Genomic DNA, 23,355 nt, shown 5'->3' on the forward strand with positions numbered 1-23,355 from the left:
TTCAGTCTGAGTTAAATCTCTTTTTTGGCTCATTTTATCTGTAAACCAAATCTGCTTAATGCACACCTGAATATAAGACATTTTTCACTTCCAGCCTTCATGAATAATTATATATAAATTATAAATGATTAAATACAAGATTAATAGTACTTATTCATATTGATGTCGTTTGGAATTGGTAAAATGTGCTTGGAAAAAATATGATCAAAATGTGCTTGGAAAAAAATATGATCAGAATATCAACTTGAATAATAATTGTGCATGCTCTGTATTTTTCCTCTTCTGCTGCCGAGGTAATGCAAGAAATGTTGTGAATGGTTGTCAAGGCAGCCAATCAGAATTTAGCAGCCTTGTCTCTGATTGGCTGGAATTATGGCATATTGTAATGCTGGGTTGTGTTGAGCACGTGAGCTGTTGGCATTTAGAGAGCACTGAGGGCTGGCATCAGGTGAGCAAGCTTGTGAAACGTTGCACGCGCAAAAGTGAAGGTCTGCACACATCCAAAAACGTATTTTAAATGCAAAATTGATTTTCGTGCGCTCTAAATACTTTCTTCTTTGCGAGATAAACATTTGACCGTTTCATTTGAGTAAAACTGTCCTCATATCATATACACACAGAAATATAAAGCTATTCACGGCAACCCGTCAAAATAAAAGTTCAGTTTAACCTGAAGACATTGCAGCAGAAATATATTACTATTGTTCAGTAGAATGTACGTAATAGGCTACTACTACTACTAAAATTATTAAAACCTTATTTTTAAGGAATACTCATACAATATTCCTTCAATGTTTTAATTGTAATATTAAATCCCCTTTATTTTCCAAAAAATAAGATTTGTTTAATTTTCATTAATTAAAAGATAAATTAAATGAATGTTTTATGCCTTAAAAATGTAAATACACAACACAGAATTTCTGAGGGAAAAAAATCATAAGGCTATTGTAAGAATAAATTAAACTTGTTTTTATGTTTCAAATAATTAGACATGCTAAAACACAGAATTTGGTAGCAATAAAACATAAGGTTGGAAAAAATAAAACATTTTTGGGTCCCAAACATGTAATTTTTGTTAAACTTTTAATAAATTGATGTTAAACTGTTTAAGTTTCATGATTTTAATTAATTAGAAATGCTTTTTTATTAATAAAATTTAATTTAACCATTAAAAAGGAGTCCAGGAAAATAAAAATGGAAAAAAACAGATTTTACTAAACCTCAAATTATCAGATTGTTTTTATGTATTATTTATAAACAATTATAGAACATTATAAAATATAATGACTTTTAATTTATGTGAACAAATTAAACAATATTCACATGGACCCATTATAATAAGTGTCACAAGAACATTTAGCTGTGCCTTTTATTTAGTGTTTACTGATGTTTCCGTAAACTTCTAATTACTTCAAATTTTATGTGTGCAGGTAAATTATGTACAGGATGTACAGTATTTATTTAATTATTTATTTATTTTTACCAACAAAATAAACGAATTATTTGGTATCAATATTTTTATTTGAAGATTGATCCTCCAACATCAGTATAACAAGAATTTATACTTATCTTCTTACACATTTGTGTCTTAGCTAATGAGACTAGCATGTTACTGTCAGGGTCAAAAACCGGTAGCCTGTTGGAGCTTGCAGCTTAAAAGCATGCTACATATGGGACTTGTACGTTGTGCCCATTGGCCTCCAGAGATGTAGATGTAATTTTGTTAAAGTCACCATGAAATCAAAATGAACAATTCTTATTTTTTTATGGAATGCTGCAGTATTTATAATAAATGATTTATCGGTACACATTTTCTGTTATTTATTGTTGTTTTATTATTGTCTTTTTATTTAATTTATTTGTAATCTTTAATCAAAAACATGTACCCTTGAATGTATGTCACATGAAAATGCAAACTTCATAATTGTACAGGAATGTTTAGAATGGAGACATGACTCCACTGAATAACATTGTTTATTGTGCTTTAACTAGGTGAAGCCTGTCCTGTTTACGGTCCATGCGGTTGTCACCAACTCTGACCTGCGGTTCGACCACACTGAGGTGGACTTTGGACACTGCTCCATTTATGAGTCTGCTCAGATTGCAGTGCGTTTCACGAACTGTTCCTTATTACCTCAGGAGTTTGGCTTTGTGGGTAATCCTAAGGTGAGCACAATATTGAGTGCACACACTTCACAAAACTCCACGCTAAACAAATGCCATGTAAGCCATCACCTTATTCTGCATAATCATCACACATTAAACTGCAATGGCGCTATATATAAATATGTATACACTACCAGTCAAAAGTTTTTGAAGAGTAAGATTTCTAATGTTTTTTTTAAAGAATTCTCTTCGTCTCACCAAGCCTGCATTTATTTGATCCAAAATACAGCAAAAGCAGTAATATTGTGAAATATTTTTACTATTTAAAATGTTTTCTATTTGAATATATTTTAAAGTCTAATTTATTTCTGTGATCAAAGCTGAATTTTCAGCTTCATTACTCCAGTCTTCCGTGTCACATGATCCTTCAGAAATCATTCTAATATGCTGATTTGCTGTTCAAGAAACATGTATTATTATTATTATCAATATTTAAAACAGTTGAGTTAATTTCTTTTCAGGATTCTTTGAAAGATCCAAAGTTCAGCATTTATCTGAAATAAAAAGCTTTTGTAAAATTATACACTTTACCAGTGGTTCTCAAAGTGTGGGGCGCACGAGTATTGCAGGGGGGGCATGGGCCATTAGTAGAAAAAGAAAAGGGGGAAAAAAAGGTAAAAACAGCCAAAGGACGTAACTTAGAATGGGAGATGGATCTGTTTGTGAGAGGGAAGAGAAAAGCCATAGATGAAGTCACACAGACCCAGGCAGGTGCTGGTCATTCAAAAGCTAAATGCAGAAAATATGACGGACATATCTTGTGCTCGGCTTCACTCACCGTGTCTATACCGGACGCGCCGCAACAGCTCTACACTGGACGCGACAAAGCTACCATTGCAAATCATTTCAACTTTGTGTCAGTATGTCATAAATAGAACAAGGCATCAGTTTAATGTTGGGGTTTTGTCGTGTCCTGTCACGCCGCATCCAGTGTACACAGGTTAATGGGTTCTCAGATTTTTGTATAGGTTTAAAGGGGGGCGCGACCAAAAAAGTTTGAGAACCACTGCACTATACTATTCAAAAACTTGGAGTCAGTATATATATATATTCAATGTATGTATGTATGTATGTATATATATATATATATATATATATATATATACACAAGATACATACATACATACATACGTGTGTGTGTGTGTGTACTGTATGTATGTATATGTAAGTATTTTGCCCAAATGAATCAAAGTGAGGACAAAGCACAGTAAGGCAAAGCACAGTAAATACACATCAGAAGGAATCAGAGTTTTGAGGAAAAAACTGGTGTCTGTGATCTGTCCTGTGACAGGAGGGTTTGGCTCAACTGTGCTCAGATTTAGAGAACATCTGAAGAATTTATAAAGATCAAATCTCAATCAAAAGAAAAAACTTGTGAAAATTAAAATTTGATTATGAGATTCAGAGGCCTTGAAGATATATAAATGCATGTACAAATATGTATATTTCTTTCTCTTCAGTTTATTGACATCCAGCCTAATGATGGTTTTGGCACTTTGCTGCCTTCACAATGCATGGAGATTTACTTGATCTTCAGTCCGTCAAAGGCAGGGGAATACAAGTTCACACTCACATGCAAAACAAGCATTAACAGGTAAGAAAAAGCAGTTTACATGAAGGTCTGCCACGCAGTGACATTTTTCAGATATTGAACAATGCAAAATATCTCTAAAAACCACAAAACTTACAAACTTACAGTGTATGATATATCATTCAGTGAAATGAGAGCATAGAGTACAGGATTTCGACAAAATAATGCAGAGCAGTTTACCCTAAAAAGCGATCTAGTTTTTTTTTTGTTTGTTTGTTTTATTTTATTTATGCATTTATTTTTAAGGAAGAAATTCTATTAGAGACTCATTAGAGGTGTAATGTGTTGTGTATCATAGAGTGATCACAAGCTGAAACCAACTCAGAGAAAGATGGGGAAAAGCGCATCACAGGTTTCATCTCTGGTTTGCTCAGGGCCGTTTCTAACTATTTTGACGCCTTAAGGCCATTTCACACTGAGTCGACGAACGGTGCTTTCACACCGAGCGCGAAACGATTGTTCGCCTTCTGCTAATTAACGCTGCACGCTAGGTGGCGCCGACCAACAGTGCATTCCTCAGACATGTATCTCAATATACAGCATTAAATTAAGATAAATAAAGTTTGGTTCTACACCAGAAACACAAACTATCTATAATGCTTAGAAGAATACATCCTAAAACATAATTAGAAGTAGAGATCTAGAGAGTGAACGCGCTTAGACTCATATAACACTCGAGCACGTGGAAGAAAATGGACAGTGCTGTCCAGATCACATGATTCATTGGAGAATTAATAGAAATTATATTAAGAACCTGTGAGAATAAATCTGTCCTCAGATACCAACAAGAACTCAGCACCCACTCTCTTCTCTCTTGCGGGATACTCTTCTTCGGTGTTTGTTTGTTTACACTGGTTTTCGAAACAGTGCCACCACTAGCCTTTTTGTGCAACAGCAGCTGCTCCAGGCACGTGATCTTAGCTCAAATCTCATTGGACGGCCCGTTGCATCGCGGAGTGGCGGGGAAAAAATCGACGCACAGGACGAAAAAAAAATAAAATCCTTGCTTTTCGCCGCGAATGATCGCACCTAATGTGAATAGCCCCATAGGGATGTATTGTTTCGATTTAAAAGTGTCATCGCGCCGAATTTCACGTTCAGTGTGAAAAGGCCTTTAGGCGAAATCCCTATTGGCGCCCCCACCCCAAGGTAATAATCTTAAATTATCTTTTTGGGATGCGGATCCCACTCCCAAACAAGATAAATTAAGATTACATACAAAATAACATGAAACTGATTATGTAAACACTTAAATCTTAAATAGCAACATTGATACATTTCCAAATTATATATATATATATATAATTTCTTTTCAGACACCAGTTTATTGTCACATTCAAATTGGTTGTCGACACTAATTTGTGGAGATTCAGCACATTGTGAGTTCCACACTGAATGCATTATTTGTAAATTGACTGTTAAAGGTACAATATGTAAGATTTTTTATTAAATTATCAAAAAATCACTAGAACAGTGTTATATATTTTGCTGACTTGTGTACTTGCATTATCCCAAATGTTTCGAAGAATGTTTAAATCCAGAGAAATAGCAATTTTAAATAGTGGTTCGTCCCTGGTCATTGCGTCGCCTGCCAGTGACGTCATACACTCTCGATTTTCGGTTTTGTTTTGTAGAAAACAGAAACACCAAATGATATGCATTTTATTAGACAGGTGACGACCGCACAGAGTAACATTGTAACAGAACTTTCAAATGTATCAAGTATGCTAAAACAGCACTGTTTTACCCCGGAAGGAGCAGAAGCGGTCGACTGTGGCATAATAAAAGCTCCGCTGCTTTCGAGCCGTGTGTCATGCTCGTTCAGTGGCCTCGTTTCGCTTCGACGGCTTTCTGCCTCACTCTGCTTCATACTACGATGTTAATAAATCTTTAATACATTAGCTCATCCATAAACATGATTTCTGCCCGAGTCCCATGGGATTGCATTGGCTGTGGAGATGAAGACAACAACTCCCATGATTCCACACTCAGTCACTGCGTCATCAAACTACGCCTTTGTTTCTTTGTTTGTTTTGAATACACGCCCTCTAGCGGCGAAAACTTACATATTGTACCTTTAAGATAAAACATTTGCACAATTTATTGTCTGTAATACCATTGTGTAGCCACTAGATGCCTGTCTAGCCCTATGTAGCAATCCCTGGTTGCTAAGAAATTGTCATCACACATAAATTAATTTTATTACATTTGGATTTGGATACATGTTTAGATATTATCAATGGCTACTTTTTGTCTTTATCTGTTTTTTGTTCAATTGTTTTGTTGTTTGAAACATTGATTTAAAGTGTCAGTTATTGCATTATTATTTCAGTCAAACCTATAAAACCCTTTGCTACCCCACACTAAATATAAAAGCCTGATCAGTGGCATAAAAGTAATCAGAATGTTTATTCCTTTGTTACTCATTGATGCATGAACTTCCCCTTTAAATAAGGCGACGCTCTGCCCCTATGTGCATGACACTGCTCCTATTAAGCACTGTTAGAAGTGAATGAATTGATTCAGCATTTTGACACTTCCGTAAGGATGTGTTAAATTCAAAGACTATAGAATACTTTGTTAAATTCAACAAAGCAGTTTAATAAAGGATGTCTTGATCTCGTGAATTAGCTAATTTTACTATACCATTATTTTTTAAGTGGCTGTTAAAAGTTTTATATGGGAATATTACACAACACACTGATCCTTTAACAATGCATTGGCACAAAAACGCACACCTCTTGGACCAATTTCGCAACATGATTTCTCGACTGCCACAAATACTGCCTAAACAAAATACAGATTTTGTGCACTTTTTACTGTACCAATATTTTAATATTAGCTTACCTAGCTTGCCTATGCCTAGAAACTGTACTGGGTTTGCTGAAAAGGCTCTGCATAGGTTGAACAGTCGTCCCTGTTTTGGTGGCCTATCTCTGGCTGTGGCTGTCCCCAAAAACGTGGCTGTCCCTGTTTTTAATATATGTAACAGCCCCGCAAATAATACATGTATATGGCAAGCAAGAGCATCACTAGACCCTTTTTACTGGGGTACAACCCCAGTGAATTACCGCTGTGCCCCAGTAAAATATTGGCTGATAGTGAAGATTACCACATACCGAACTGAGAGTCATTTTCCCTAATGTCTTTCTGCATCATATTATCAATCTTCTTTCCTTAAATGAAGTTTACCCAAAAAATAAATGATTCACCATTTTATTCATTATTTACTAGGCCTGGTGTTGTTCTAATGCCATATGACCTTTTTCAGACAACAAAAGGAGAAATAAAAATAAAAAAAATTAAATGTTCTGCGTATTTTTTTTTAAAATTTTTTTTGACAATGAATCAGTTTGGAACTTTAAAAAAAGGATACAAAATTATGCAGAGTGGTATGACAGAGTATTATGTACTATAGTTCACACATAAAACAAAAATTGTCTTCATTTTAGAAATCTGGTCTCCTTAATTCTCTGTGAGCAAGTCAACTGCCTCTACACTGCTGATTTTTTTTTATTTTATTTTTTTTACAAAATGTAGATAGCTATATTGCCCATAACTATTTATATGAAGTTGGATAAGATTACAAGAAATATACATTAATATGATGATTTTCAGTAAAGCTGCTTTGAAACAATGCATTATGTATGTATTACGAAAAGCGCTATTAAAATATATTTGACTGGACAAGTCTAAAAAATATATATATTCATGCATTTTATAGCAAGACTGGAGATCATTTGCAGACGTCAAAAATAATTACTCCCTGTTTCCTAACAGGTTAATGTTTGAAAAACAGGTTAATGTTTGAAAAAAAAAAGCCCTGGTCACTAGACCTAGATTTAAACATCATGATACCTTCATGGAACATTTGTGTGTGTGTTTGTGACATAGATAAGAATACTTAAAGATAAGAACACATGTCTTTAACTCTGATGGCCCCATCTAGTGGCCAACAGTCCAAACTAAACTAGAGTTCTGGGGCTGTATTCACAAAACGTTTTTCTTACCACTAAGAGTTCTCCTAAATAGCAGTAAATGTTCTAAGGCAACAGTTTCCTCTTAAAACCTATTCACAAAGCTGCTGAGACCAACTTTTACTAAGGAAACTAAGAGAAAGACAGGGGTTTATCTCTTTGCTATGGATGATGTCAACAAGCTTACTCACTATAGCCACGGTGATTGCCTGATAGGGGATGGGTCTCTGTCAGTGATTTATTCATAGAAATATTGTAAAGCACGATATTATGTTGCTATATTCAAATAAGGGTTTAAAAATAAAAATGTTAATTGCCACATTCAAATAAAGAGCAACTCTTCTGCACAGTGGTAACCTCAAAACTTGTTCTCCAAACCTCTTTAAAATCTCCAAAATTACTCACCATTACATGTATAACAACTCTAACATGTAATTTTCTTTAATTAAAAATGTTGTTGTTGCTCATTTTAACCAACTAATCTGAACAAGCTTTAAAAATCTGACTGCATTTTTTTTTTTTTTTTGAGTGGCACCTCTCTCAACTATTCTCTACCAGACTCTAAAAATAATATGTTAGTTAAAAAAAAAAAATAATAATAATAATCAAAATGCAACAGATTATTATTTTTTAATTATGACAACTTAAAATGAAATTATTTTCAGTCAACAAACTATACTTAATTAGAGGAACTTAATAATCTATAACATGAACAAAAGTTGCTCCAACTACTTGAACTGTGGCTCTGGAACCAATTAATCTCATCTATTTTAGTCAAGTCAAGGCACCTTTATTTATATAGCGCTTTTAACCATACAGATTGTGTCAAAGCAGCTTTACAGTATCAAAATAGGAAAATAGTGTGTCAATGCAAAAGGACAATAGTAAACACTCAATTTTCAGTTAAAGACAGTTCATCATTGAATTCAGTGATGTCATCATCCAGCTCAGTTCAGTTTAAATAGTATCTTTGCAATCAAGTCGACGATATCGCTGGAAATTAAGTGTTCCCAACTAAGCAAGGAAGACAGCGGCAAGGAACCAAAGCTCCATTGGTAACAGAATGGAGAAAAAAACCTTGGGAGAAACCAGGTTCAGTCAGGGGGCCAGTTTTCCTCTGGCCAGACGAACCAGCAGGTTGATCCATGCTGCAGCAAAGTTAGATTGTGCAGAGGGCTCATCTGGTTCCGTGGTCTTGTCCCGTAGATCTGTCTCTGGGGCTCATCTAGTTGTCCTGGTCTCCGCTGAAATTCAGGGCTGTAGAGGTTGTCTCTAGGTGCTGATCCACCATCTGGGTTGGATACGGACTGGATCTGGTGGCTACGGTGACCTTGGAATTAGTAAGAATCAGACTAATATTAGCGTAGATGCCATTCTTCTTACTATGTAACAACTATATCGTATGCTATTGGAAGTGTTCCAAGTTCCGTTTGACCTAATTAATGCAGCCTAACAATCCTTTAACAGATTTGAATTTTCTAGCAAGAACTCTACCTGCTGCATTTTGGACAAGCTGGAGTTTGTTTATTAAGCATGCAGAACAACCACCCAATAAAGCGTTACAATAATCTAACCTTGAGGTCATGAACGCATGAATTAACATTTCAGTTTGAAGGTTTTGGGGACATGTCCTAATGACAATGACGAATTAATAATAGTCAGAAGAGGATCTATGACTTCTGGAAGCACCTCTTTTAGGAGTTTAGATGGAATAGGGTCTAACATACATGTTGTTGGTTTAGATTATTTAACAAGTTTATAAAATTCTTCCTCTCCTATAGTAGAGAATGAGTGAACAAATTGGTATGTTTTGCCGGGCCGCGAAGAAATATAGAGCTGAGTGTCATCACCATAACAGTGAAAGCTAACATGATGATATCTCCCAAGGGTAACATGTAAAGCGTGAAAAGTAACAGCTCTAGTACTGAGCCTTGCGGTACGCCACACTGCACTTGTGATCGATATGATACCTCTTCATTCACTGCTACGAATTGATGGCAGTCAGATAAGCACGATTTGAACCATGTTAATGCACTTCCACTAATGCCAACAAAGTTTTCTAGTCTATTCAAAAGAATGTTGTGGTCGATAGTGTCGAACACAGCGCTAAGATCCAGAAGCACTAATAGAGAGATACAACCATGATCAGATGATAAGGATAAGAGCAGGTCATTTGTAACTCTAATGAGAGCAGTTTCAGTACTATGATATGGTATAAATCCTGACTGGAAATCCTCACAGATACCAGTTTTCTCTAAGAAGGAATATAATTGTGAGGATACTACCTTTTCTAGTATCTTGGACAGAAAACGGAGATTCGAGATCGGTCTGTAATTAACTAGTTCTTTGGGGTCAGGAGCTTAGATGGAATAGGGTCTAGCATACATGTTGTTGGTTTAGATGATTTAACAAGTTTATAAAATTCCTAAAATAAAAATCCTCTCCTATAGTAGAGAATGAGTGGAATTGTTCCTCAGGGGATCTATAGTGCACTGTCTGATGCGATACTGTAGCTGACGGCTGCATGGTTACAATTTTATTTCTAATAGTATCGATCTTGTAATTAAAGTAGTTCATAAAGTAATTACTGCTGTGCTGCTGGGAAATGTTAACGCCTGTTGGTGCTTTATTTTTCGTTAATTTAGCCACTGTATTGAATAAATATATATATAAATATAATTGGGGTTATGTTTTTTTTTCTTCTAAAAGAGACGAAAAAGTAATCAGAACTAGCAGTTTTTAATGCTTTTCTGTAGGATAGGGTACTTTCCCGCCAAGCAATACGAAATATCTATTATATGGTAGAAATATCTACCATTTTCCGGGCTGCTCTCATGTTGACCACGGATGCACAACATCTACTACATTAGTTCACCTCCCGAGTCTTCAGGTTTGGGCGACTCAAACGACTCATACCCGAAGACTCGGGAGATGAACGAATAATTTCTCTTTCCGGTACAGACTGCATAGTCTTATGCTTATGGGGCTGTCACTTGATGAACGAACAACTCGAACCCGAAGACTCAGGAGGGGAACTAATCATTTCTGTTTCCTGTAAAGGTTGTGTTAAGATGTATGTGCGAAGATGCACTGGCTTGTCAACATCTAGTCCTCAACCTCGATCAGAAGGTGGATAGGCAAATATCCGCGACAGTTTCTGTTCTCAAGCATTGATTTATTCTAATCAAATCCACTAGCAGTTTGTTATACATTGGTGTATGTGTGGTTTCTGAAATAAAGGAATAACAATCAATAAATTAAATAAACTTTCCAAACAACACACAATGCTTGTAAATATATTACAATAAATAAAGCAACACTGAAGTGGGAATTGAAATTACAAAGTGTAGTTTCACTAATGGCCGCTAGGTGCACTAGTAATTGAACAGAGGGTACAACGTGATATCGTGATAAACACAATCAAATAGGACTACTCGTTATACATCACGTAAACAATGTGCATTGATTGTAAATACTAATATGACAATACAAATGTCATAGAGATCCATGTCAGTATCATGTATTTGCAGTAAACATAGATCTTAACCATGTATTTGTACAGATCTATCGATCGAACTCTCAGAACATGCCTAAATATCAAGTTAAACCAACAATATAACATCAAATATGCATACATAAGTCTACACACATACTGTACAGGTACATATTTCCTAGCAATGTATATCAATGTAAACTTACGTTTTCAAGAACGCACACACATCAAAACAAACTATGATCGGTCTCGATGCAGCGGCAGAACATTCTGTGGACCGAACTTATCTGGGCATGTCACTGACTCCGCCCACATGTGATGTCACTGAGTACTTCAAATTAAGAGTTCAACAGGGATTTTATACAGGCTGCATAGCTTTAAGTTTTTAACCTTACAAAATGTGACGTGACAAAAGAAAGAACGACCCAAAGACTCGGGAGGTGAGGTGAACTAACAGACTGCACAGCCAGCTAAGCAATGAATTAATGGTCTTGGTTGCATTATAATTTATATAGGGTAAATGTACTTATTAAGCTCACATACCCATTAAGCACACTTCCATGTTTGAGCTCGGATTATAAAAAGAAAAAAGTAATGTATTATCCTACTTAATGTCTTAACCAATTGATGTGTTTGTTACTACATACCTCCTGTAATTTCAAATCAATCAAATCATTGCACACTGAGAGATGAGTATCCATTTTGAAAGCTGTCTGAAAACTTTCACCAAAAGAAAAGCTTAAATGTGCATTTTTTTTTTTAGATATTTAAGCCTTTATTTTGGGTATCAAGTCAATCAGATCATTGCACACTGAGATATGGGTCTCCATGTGTACACACTGCCCGGCGGCCATTTTGAAAGCTGTCTGAAAACTTTCACCAAAAGAAAAGCTTAAATGTGCATTTTTTTTTTTAGATATTTAAGCCTTTATTTTGGGTAAGTTTCACTACTTGCTGTAAAATTAATAGATTAATGTTTAGTCTTTTGCATATTATAACCTGGAACTTGGATGTGGGAAATAATTACAGTTAGATCCAAAGGCTGGTCTGTGTTTTCACAGTGGTGTAATTTTTAAAGATTTCATATTATTGTAAGGTGAGTTTAAAGGGTGCACTACTATGAAAATCACACAGCTTCAGTGTGACATCAATAAGAAAAAGTATAATTTCATAGATATTGTTAATAATAGTTGTTCATAATAAAATATGTATCAACTTAATACATGACCTAGATTATATATTTTGCAAAATCTTGTAATTTTAATAAATATTACACAAAATGTATTAAAAATTGTTGCTGCTCCAATTAAGCTCAGTGTGCTCTCTTTAAGCTCTTCCACACTGAACGTCTATGTAAATACTTCATAAACAGACTTTACATATAAACTGATGGTTGTCACTTTAAGTTAAGTTAATCGATTTTCTATGGAATCAGTCGACTCAAATCTGCAGACTGGCTCTGACCTTTGGCAACTAGCATCAACTTCTCCAGACTGTTAATCGGTGGAAAATCGGGGCAAAAATTGTGTAGTGTATTCCAAAAGAATATAGATAAGTTGACATCCATTTCATAAGAGGCTTCATAATGAGGCTAGTTTCTGTGTTCATCCCCATGAATGAAATGTTTTATTGGTTTGTTTTATTTGATTTTTGAATATGTTTTACTTAGCTGAACGCAGACTAGTCTAGATGTTGCAACGTGCTTAAATGAAACTTCACTATGCATATATAACTGATCAAATTGTAAAAAAAAAAATTGTATCTTCAAATAAAACATTTTTCAATTATTCTTTAAAAAATGAATGTACCCATTTAGCACAGCCATACTTTTTGCATTTAATGATGTATATCTTAATTGAAATGCTTTTGTCATTTCAAATAAAATTTAATATTTTTGTGTGAGAGATTAATATTTTATTTTAACATAACTTTTTGTACTTAAACCAATATCTTGTGCACTTAAAATGTCTCAATGTAGATTTTGGTTAGCTTAATAGGTACATTTACCCTAATGTGATCAGTGTTTGCATAAATAGATGTGTTGCAGAATTTGAATATTAACATGTAACATTTTAATTATATTCTGCTGAAATGAACAAAATGACATGAAAAAGGATTTGTTCATTTTGCTGAATGAGATTTAAAGATCTATATCATTAAAATGATCTGAACTTCCCATCACTAATTCACAGCAATCGTAATAAATGCTAAATGTTTGCCACTTATTTGGCATGTAACTAATGAACAAGATGTTACTTATCACTGGCATTAGTGCAGTCATTGCTTAGAATCATTGTAGTTTTTACATTCATGTGGTCTACTCTTCAGCACAATGGTAACCACAAAAACTTCCACATTACAGAAACTCTTTAAAATGTCAAACAGTTTTTCTTTTTCTTTTTTTCTGCGACTAACTGACTAACCAACTAAGCCTTTTCTTATCAAATATTGTTTAGTCGACTAATAAGGGAGCAGCAGCCTTAGAAAAGTGTAAATTCATGGAATTGCATTTAGATTCATGTACGTTGCATCAGATTGCTTTTTAAACATTGTTTTTTATAACCAAACACACATTTCTGATTTCAGAGTACTTGCAAATAATATCTCATCATAAACAAAGAAATGCAGAAAAGTGATGATTATAACAGGAGTTAGTGATTAATCAGTAATTAATAAGTGTAATCAGTGATTATTATAGCGGGAGTTTTTGCATAAATTGCACTAGACTAGTCTAATGTCATGGACTGACACATTTGTATGTGTAGCCAAAATATGACAAGACATTTCCCCAAACACAAAAACATTTCTACATATGTTTTCTATTAATCGACAATTATAATCATTATTACAGTATCTGAAGCAATAATCAACAATAATGATTTCATGTTCTTTTCATTTTGATTGAGTTCCTTTTTTTTTTATGTATAATTTATGTACAATTTTAAAGAGTTTGTTGTTATTGGTAACAGTTTATAGTTTTCTGGTTGGTTGAAATAATTGGTTACAATTAGTTAAACTTTTTCAAGTATTTCACATTAAGGACAACATAGATACAATTAATAAGGAAATTATAAAAGTTGTTCTTATGAATATAAAAATGCCCCTGGAAATCAATTCCAGGGGGCAAATATCACCCCTGTATGGAAGAGTTCATTTCTGACTCTGGTTCTATCCTACGTCCACTATCACTTCCAGGTCCATACTGGAGGGGCGGTAATGCCCACCCTCCTCTTCTCTCTCGCTAATGTTGGTCATGCTCACTCTACCTTTTCTGTAACTGCCCCTTATTCTGTAAGTCAGGGGTGCGCACACTTTTTTTGTGTGGGGATCTACTTTTCAAATGAGAAACTCACAGAGATCTACCAAGTGACAAATAAATAAATAATAAAATACATATAAAATAAATAAATAATAAAGCTTGTTAGGATGTTTCTTTATATTGCATTAATTTAATTATGAACTTTTTAATATTAAAAAAAACAATGTTCAATTCTTTGTACCCCCATAGAACTGGGCCTGCATTTACGTAAAGCAGTGGTCCTCAACCTTTTTTACTCCAAGACCCCCTCATCTCCAAATCAATACTGCAAGACAAACATTTTCTATTCTCTAAAACCTTTGTATTCTAGTTATTACTTTTCAATTACATGTAATTATTTTTAAACAAAACAAATTCAAGATAGATTTAAACATTCCATGTTCTTTTTTGCAAACATACTTTGCAAAAATGTCACTGCAGATATTCCAGACAATTTAAACGTACGTAAAGCTCAATTATACAGTAACAAATAAGCAGAACCTGTACCTGCCATACCAAACAAGACCACAGGGAGATGCCAAAGGACTGCATATAAACTACTACGGATCCATTCAGAATCATATGGAAGAGGATTAGGGCCAAGCAACAATAAAAAAATAAAACCATCTTGAGATTAAAGTCATTATAATACGAGATTAAACTCGGTAAATTTCAAGAAAAATGATGAAATAAATTGTTCAGATTAAACTCATTCAATTCTGAGAATAAAGTCATTAAATTACGAGCAAAAAGTTGTTAAATTTCGAGAAAAAAATCGTTACATTTAGAGAAAAAAAGTAGAGAATAAACACACTCGTGCCATTCATTTCATCTCGCTGGATAGAGTGAAATAGCGTCTGCAGTGGTGTATGTTGGAGAGTAATGCGCAGAGACGTAGCGTGTGATGTGATTGACTAGGGTTCGAAACCGTCTTTAGCCGAACTTGCTTTTCTTCCTTTTCCCCATCACATCACATTGGAAAAGTGGAAATCAATTGCATAACAAGTGTTTAATAATAATGTATTAATTAGGTAGGTTAAGTGTTACTACAGTAAATCCATTGTAAATATTGATTTGTGGATTGAAAAGTACTCTAATAGGATTGTTGTTGCAGTGTTTCTCCTGTTTTCTGCGTCAATGTTGTTGAGAATTGCAGCGCTGTTTCATCTGCCTTTAAACGTGTTTAAATCACAGCAGAGTCTGAGGTTTGTATCGGAGAACTCTGCTCCAAACTCGAACACTTCTTACAGCTCTGTTTAGTGGTTTGTTTGTTTGTTTTATTTGACAAAATTGAAAACATAATACAAAAAAGTCCACAAAGACTAATTCATACCAGTACTAAATCCATTGTAAATATTGATTTGTATATTGAAAAGTAATGTAATTGGATTGTTGTCGCAGTGTTTCTCCTGTTTTCAGTTTTTAGTGTTGTTGAGAATGGCAGCGCTGTTTGATCTGCCTTTAAACGTGTTTAAATCACTGCAGAGTCTGTGGTTTGTATTGGAGAGCTCTGCTCCAAACTCGAACGCTTCTCACAGCGCTGTTTAGTGGTTACCTGATCGAGGTAACCACTAAATCTACTCAAGATGGCGGCGCGTTCACACGCTGCGGCTTCTCTCTTTCCCGACAGAAAGGTGTTTTCCTGTTTTTTGTCTTGCGAGTCGCAGTGTTTTTATACGTATTCGTCGCGTCTATCTGTCTCTAAGCGCGCATACAGTTGTGAGTTTCTGCTCGATGTCGGCAGACCCACATTTTTAGAGTTAAACTCTGCGCACGCCGAAGAGCTGCCGGATCTCGGTCTGCTCCGGAGGCCCACACCATCACCGACCCCCACTACTGCATTTCGCCCACAGCGGAGGCGCCACAAGCGGCGTGAGAGGAAGCAGAAGAGGGGTAAGCGCGGAGGTATCCGGGCTAGGCTAGCGGCTAACCCACACAAGCCAGCTATCCCCACCATCGTACTGGCTAACGTACGCTCTTTGGACAATAAACTGGACTACATCCGACTACTACACTCAACTCAGAGGACTGTAAGAGACTGTTGTGTTTTTGTGTTCACGGAAACATGGCTCAACAACAGCGTTCCGGACTGCGCTATTCATCTCGATCAGCTGACATGCTATCGAGCGGACAGAGCTCGCGTCGAGGGAGGTAAGACCCGCGGCGGAGGGCTTTGTGTTTACATCAATGACGTGTGGTGATGTGGAAGAATTGACAATAAAGCAGACTTGACTTGATTTGACTTGAGACCTGCAGGTAAACGCATTTGTTCTGAGTTTGCACTGCACTGTCTTTAGGCAGAGCTAATAACGGTCCATGCAGCGCGCTTCACACAAGTAGCGCTGTACTGCTTTTAGTGTGCTAAAGACAGCACATACTGTATGAGTTATCAAATTGTTGTCACTCACGTTTTACTGATAAATCTGCCCTAAAATGTAGTGCTCTCACCTTGTTTTGACATTGTGAAACTGCATGATTTGTAAATTATGATTGGCGGGCCACATATAATAGCCTACATTTCAATAGTCATTTAAACTAAGTGAAAATAGCCATTCATTTGCGTTAGGCTATGTAAAAGTAGCAGATCTTTGCAATAAGTGTAAATAGTAGCTAATTAGATGCTATTTATACTCATAAATAGTGACAGACACTATTTGCACCTCAGTATTGTTGTGCATGAACAGGATGCAATAATAACCGAGTGTAAATTATTTTATTTATTAAAATTATTAAATAGATGCTGCCTTATTAGAACAACAAAGCCTCCCTAATTAATACATTATTATTAAACACTCGTTAAGCAATTGATTTCCACTTTTCTGATGTGATATGTGATGAGAAAAGGAAGTAAAGCGAGTTCGGCCAACGACTGTTTCGAACCCTAGTCGATCACATCACACGCTACGTCTCTGCGCATTACTCTCCAACCTACGCCACTGCAGACGCTGTTTGACGCTGTCCAATGAGATGAAATTAATGACACGAGTGTGTTTATTCTCGACTTTGTTTTCGAAACACAACAACTTTTTTCTTGTAATTTAATGACTTTATTCTCAACATTTTACCTCGACTTTTTTTCTCAAAATGTAACGATTTTTTTCTCGTAATTTAGTGACTTTATTCTCAACATTTTATCTCGACTTTTTTTCTAGAGATTTAACGAGTTTTATCTCGAAACATAACGACTTTATTATCGAAATTTAATGAGTTTAATCGCAACATTTTATTTCAACATTTTTCTTGAATTTGAATGAGTTTAATCTCATATTATAATGACTTTAATCACGAGATGGTTTTATTTTTTTATTATTGCTTTGCCCTAATCCTCTTCCGTATAATCAATAAACACACCAACATACAAATTAAAAATTAGACCATTCTGAATGTGTGGAAACTCAGTGATCTGAAGGCGGCTCAACGTCATCAGTGAATAGGTCCTCTGTCAGAACAAGCAAGCAATAGTGTCTGTTTGGAGCATCTGATGCTCATATGTACATAAACACCACTGATCCTCACAAACTTCTCCAAAACACGAGAGCATCTGTTATAAAACACTCGCTGTATACAACTACGTGAATATACTGAGCTGTGTTCAAGCAGAAATATGTTTTAGTGAACAGTGCGCCGAGGGCGCACATAAGGTTCGTTTAATAATAATGGACACACCCATGCCTAATACACGACTCCTGTATGACACTGTAATCATCTTTACCTTGATTACAATCGTCATCCATCAAAATATTAGGCTACAAGCATGACACTGGCTTCCAGCCGAGAGCTGTAGTTTGCGTATCATATGCTCATACAGCGGTTTTTATTTAATAAATTAAAAAAATTCGTGAATTTATTATATTTTAGTTTGAAGTTATCTCGCGCTCCCCCCGGTTGAGAACCACTGACCTAAAGCTCGATCTACCAGCATTGCCTTCGTGATCGACCTATTGGGCACCCCTGCTGTAAGTGCTTCCAACTCCATGTATTGGCCATATGAATGTGATACCTAAACAATTTCGTCATACTCCAAGTACTAGAGAGGGATGCAAATGGTGGTATTGACCACTGACCTCTTCTGTAACAGCCCATCTACTGCGCACAGAACAGAAAGGATGGGCATAACTGCCATTGGCATCCTTCTTTCCTATTTGTTATACCTCCGAAACCTGGGTTCCCTTGTAGCACATATGAAAGTGCTGATACAGAAGAGTGGAGTGGGCAATAACACTACTTGTGTCTCATGTGATTACAGAGGGAGCATATTGTTACAACCTTTGCACTCCCAGTACCGGAGAGAGCTACATAAGCGGAAATGAGACACAACCTCCATACTCGGATATAATCATATTCTTTAATCTCCTAGCTCCACAGTGATGCAGAGAGCATTGTGTCAAGCTCAGTGTATGCCACAGCAGAGCCAATCTCTACAACAGTAATTCAACTTTTTTTTTTTTAAGCTGGAGGAGTGAGAAGCATAGGGAGCAGGGGCATAAATTTCGTCTAACAGTAGGGGGGGGGGGACAATAAACATAAAATTTCTCAATAGCAGATTTTGAAGAGGACACAAATAATACAGCTAAAATTGTACTTGTAAGGATATGTATACACAGAGGAATGGCTTACTACTATTAGTGCAGCAGAGACCGTGCCAAATTAGACAACCTAAAGCTGTTGTGGTCACGCCATAACAGCGCTTGTGTCCGTTGTAGACATTACTAGTGTTGCCAAGTCCGCGGTTTCCCTGTGAAATTGGGCTACTTTATCACTGTTGCCGCGGGTTGTTTTTCATGTCCACAGGTTGAAGCGACCCCAATAACGTGTATTTTAGCCCCCTGAACGCGATTTTTACCGGGGGACACCCTCGAAACGTGGATAGTTTGGGCTAGTTTTGAGTAGCAATTGGGCGGATTTTGTCATGAAAACCTGGCAACCCTTTCCCTCAAGCAGGTAGCGTAATTATTGCTAACATAGTGGACTCATTGGAAAATACATTGGCATCATCTGTATTAAAGAGAAAATAATCACTTCATCCGACGTTTAAGTGAATAAAATGACTTTTGACAGCCTACTTACTGGAGTTCCACAACTATTGGCTTTGTTCTCTCTCACCGGACTCGTGTGTGTGTAGGTGATATAAAAGAGGAAAGCAGACATTTGGACCAAAGCACTGTGAGACAAGGGAGGGGCAGACTCAAAATGTTTCTAAACTTAAAATGCATTTTTGCCCCGTTTGTGTTGTTTTACTACTTACACAATTATTTAAAGTGTAAAACATTATGATTTAAAATGCACAGCATGGTTTTTAATCATATTTTTGGGGGGACAACCCTCAGATGGGGGGGTACTGTCACCCCTGACCGCAGCAGCCTCTAGCCAGCAGCCTCTAGCATCAGTCATAGTAATTTTTGAGGCCAGAAGAGTAAGTTTTACCCACACAGCTCTTACTAGTTGGCCTTCATTACACCCATTGTGGTGAGAGCGAGAGGGTTTGAAACCCCACCTGCTCTCGCCTCAGCTGTGACCATACTCTGCACGCTGCCTCTGCGAACATGGGATCAGAGCCACGATGTTGTAGTTCCCTGGCTTCCTTCCCTCAGGAGGACACATCGGAAATTCTCACATCACTCCTAATCTGCTTGCTGTTCTGTTCTAATAAAGAAAATCAGGCAAACAAAGGCAAACAATATCTTTCCACACAGCACATTCAGACATGTGGCTTCCTGAAAACAAAAGAGCTGATGACGTGTTTTTCAGGTGCTCTTTTATAGCCTGCCACAACAGTGACATCATTCTGTTGCCATAGCCAATCAGAAACTGGCGTGTATGCACACATGCTTGAAACACCAGTTCTAGTCCAGTGTTTCCCAAATGTGTCTTGGAGTCCCCCCAGCAGTACACATTTTGTATGACTCTCTCATCTAACAGACCTGATTCATGTTATCAGCTGATTGGTAGAGAATGCAAGACCAGAATTGGGTGTTGTGCCTAGCTAAGAGGTGTATCTGGGTTTGTATATGGTCCTCTTTGAGGGAAATTTGATGCTGCGTCATGGTTTTGATGCTATGGAAGTGTCTCAAGGTGTGACGTGTAGAAACAAGCCAATGATCCTTGGCAGACGGCAGTCCTTTGATGTCACATGGAGTGCCTGTGCACATAAAATAGTGCCTATATCACACATCATCAAGTGAATTAAGTGCATGTTGAAATGAAAAGCAAAAACTCCTTGATACCACGGTCACTCTCTCTGGACTTTATGGCACTGCGGTTGACACACTCTTTGTCCTCCCTCCAGCAAGTCCCTCCAGTTGAGGTGAGATGATGCAACCCCCTTTTGTTCTCAGCTGCCCTCCCTCAGGCACAGCTGGAGGTTCCAGGCAGCAAGTATTGGTCCCAGGGTTTCTGTGGCTCATGGTCACCCTCCTCCTGATCAGTTGGAGGTGTTAAACAGATGAACTTTTGCAGTGAGTGAACATGGTGAGATGATGTAACCCCCTTTGCTTTTCAGTTGCCCTCCCTCCAGTATAGCTGGAGATGTCTGACATAACCGCTTTACAGAAGGAGTGGTCGTGGTGAGATGATGCAACCCCTTGCTTTGTTGGTTGTACTCACTCCATCACACCTGGAGGTTTCACGCCGTAATGACTGCTGAGAGATAACTATTGAAGGAGTGGTTGTGGTGCAACCGCTTTGTTCTTTTTAGATACTCTGCCTCCAGTACTGCTGGAGGTGTTAAGCAGTTGGCCATGAGCAATAGGTATTGATGAGACAATGTGGTGTTTATATCAATATTAATAAGTGTTAGAAAATACCATTTCTCATCAGTCCGCCTCCAGCATATCAGCTGAGAAGTGTTGGGGTAAACGTGATTATTTTGTTTGCATATTTCTTGAAGATTCATGGGGAATGGGTGGGTTAATAGAATGTTGTGGGCACTGAGAGCAGTGCTTGAACCTGTTGAGAATTAGAATCTGTGTTAATATGCTCCTCGTAGGGGTGGTAAAGCTTAGCTCTCCTTCAGTGTAAACTGGAGTATGATGCACACTTGCACGTTTCTATACGCAGTGGCAAAATACTTTGTTTTCTCCTGATGGCCAGATGTTGAAGTAAAAATTTGGGATAGGAGGGCGGTTTGTATGTCTGTGGACGTCCTGCTCCCTTCACCTGCCCCTCCAGCGCTATGCTGGAGTGATACTATTGACATTTATGGTGCTTTTCCACTGCGTGGTACGACTCAGCTCGGCACGGCTCAGTACGGCACGGCATGGTTCGGCTCGGCACGGTTTGCATTTCCACTGCAGTTCAGTACCGCTTTAGAGTGGGCGGGATTATTCACATGTCATTATAGTTGCGCCGCCTCTACTACCACGACTCCTAAAAAAAACTTTTTCATTCCGCATCGCCCCATCAAGCTCTCGCTGGATCCGCTCCTCTGCTATCAACGAGAGGAACGTGTGTACTTCCGCAACAAGTACCAGGTACCAGGTACTGTACCCAGTGGAAAACCCCCCAAAAGTGAACCGTACCGAGCCGTACCATGCTGTACCATGCAGTGGAAAAGCGCCATTAGTCTGCCTTTTCCCCTATTGGTCCATGGAGTAGTATGGCTGACAGGGCATCCTTCTTTAGTAAGAGCTATGATGGGCAGATAGCGAGAGCATGTCTTTTTCATCACTCTCCCCTATTATTACTCTTCCCTAGGCTTTAAAGTAAGGTTATACACTCCCCTGTGGAAGGGTTGCTTTCAGTTGCCTCTTTCTAAATGGGGCACCACTCACATAGTTTCCACTCTTTCTGTTAGCTTGTTTTTTTGTTTTTGTTTGTTTGTTTTTTTGTTGTTGTTTTCTTGAATACCAAATTTCAAACTAATCAACACCACATTGTTTATTCTTGAAGTGAACTTTTGCAAGTTTGTTGATTAGATTAACTGTTTTGGACTGATGTCTTGAACCGATACCTGTGAGTTGTCCTAGCCGTGACGTGACAGAGCACTGCATTTCTTGTCCTGTGCGCAACAACCTTTAGGCGCATCTCCTTCAGAATAAAGTTTATTATTACGTGTGATGTAAGGCGCCCCTTTTTACGCACAGGCGCTCCATGTGACGTCATAGGACTACCGTCTGCCAATGATCATTGGCTTTTTTCTACACGTGCTTCGGATGCCGGTCACACCTGCATGCCTTATCGTAGTGTAAACACCATGACGCAGTGTCTTGTTTCCTTGTCAAGGAACCGGGTTATATAGCCCTAAATGTTTTATTTATTTCGTCAGAAGGTCTTTGATCTGCCTGGTCACATCTGTTTTTTCTTGGCATTATCAGCTGTTGCTAGGCCTGGTCCTGTATCCTGTTTGGTTATACTCTTCTGCAGAATGTCTGTTCTGCATGATTATTTCTGATTACTTGATTTTGCTTAAATTTATTGATAATATTTTTCAGTCTTCTAACTTATGCTTTCTATTCTTGACTCAGAGACTTCCTGTTATCTTGTCATGCGACTGCCATCCAACCTTCCTTGAAACTCTCTGATTGTTTGGTTGAGTTTGGAGGGACAGCGGTGGGAGACCGGACCACTGCAGTATTGTATGTGGAGAATATCAGCGCAGGGCCTGAGGCTGCAGCCCGGCTCTTCACCTTCTCTGTTCCGGAAAACTCTGACATCACCATCACACCTACTTCAGGAAGAGTTCTACCTGGACAGGTATCGCTAATGACTTCTGCAGTTTACAATCTGCTTTATTATCTTGTTAGGCGAGATCAGAGCTTGCTGTCACATTTTGCTACAGTGAATATTTCTCATAGAAGGTTTATTTTTGATAGTCATATTAATATAGACATAT

At 37.3% G+C, this 23,355-nt stretch overlaps 1 protein-coding gene across 1 annotated transcript in view; it reads left to right on the top strand.

The window, feature by feature from the left end:
* Positions 1-1,992: 1,992 nt before the first annotated feature.
* The window catches only part of LOC107669023 (cilia- and flagella-associated protein 74-like), a gene marked incomplete at its 5' end in the record, with an annotated part of 36,790 nt that continues 15,427 nt past the window's right edge, over positions 1,993-23,355 (top strand). The window contains 3 exons of the mRNA XM_016461114.1: positions 1,993-2,166; positions 3,627-3,760; positions 22,988-23,216. Of these exons, the coding sequence (XP_016316600.1) occupies positions 1,993-2,166; positions 3,627-3,760; positions 22,988-23,216 (537 nt within the window). The remainder of the gene's footprint in view (positions 2,167-3,626; positions 3,761-22,987; positions 23,217-23,355) is intronic.

Source organism: Sinocyclocheilus anshuiensis, unplaced genomic scaffold (genome assembly GCF_001515605.1).
Source record: "Sinocyclocheilus anshuiensis isolate Anshui unplaced genomic scaffold, SAMN03320099.WGS_v1.1 scaffold516, whole genome shotgun sequence".
NCBI lineage: Eukaryota > Metazoa > Chordata > Actinopteri > Cypriniformes > Cyprinidae > Sinocyclocheilus > Sinocyclocheilus anshuiensis.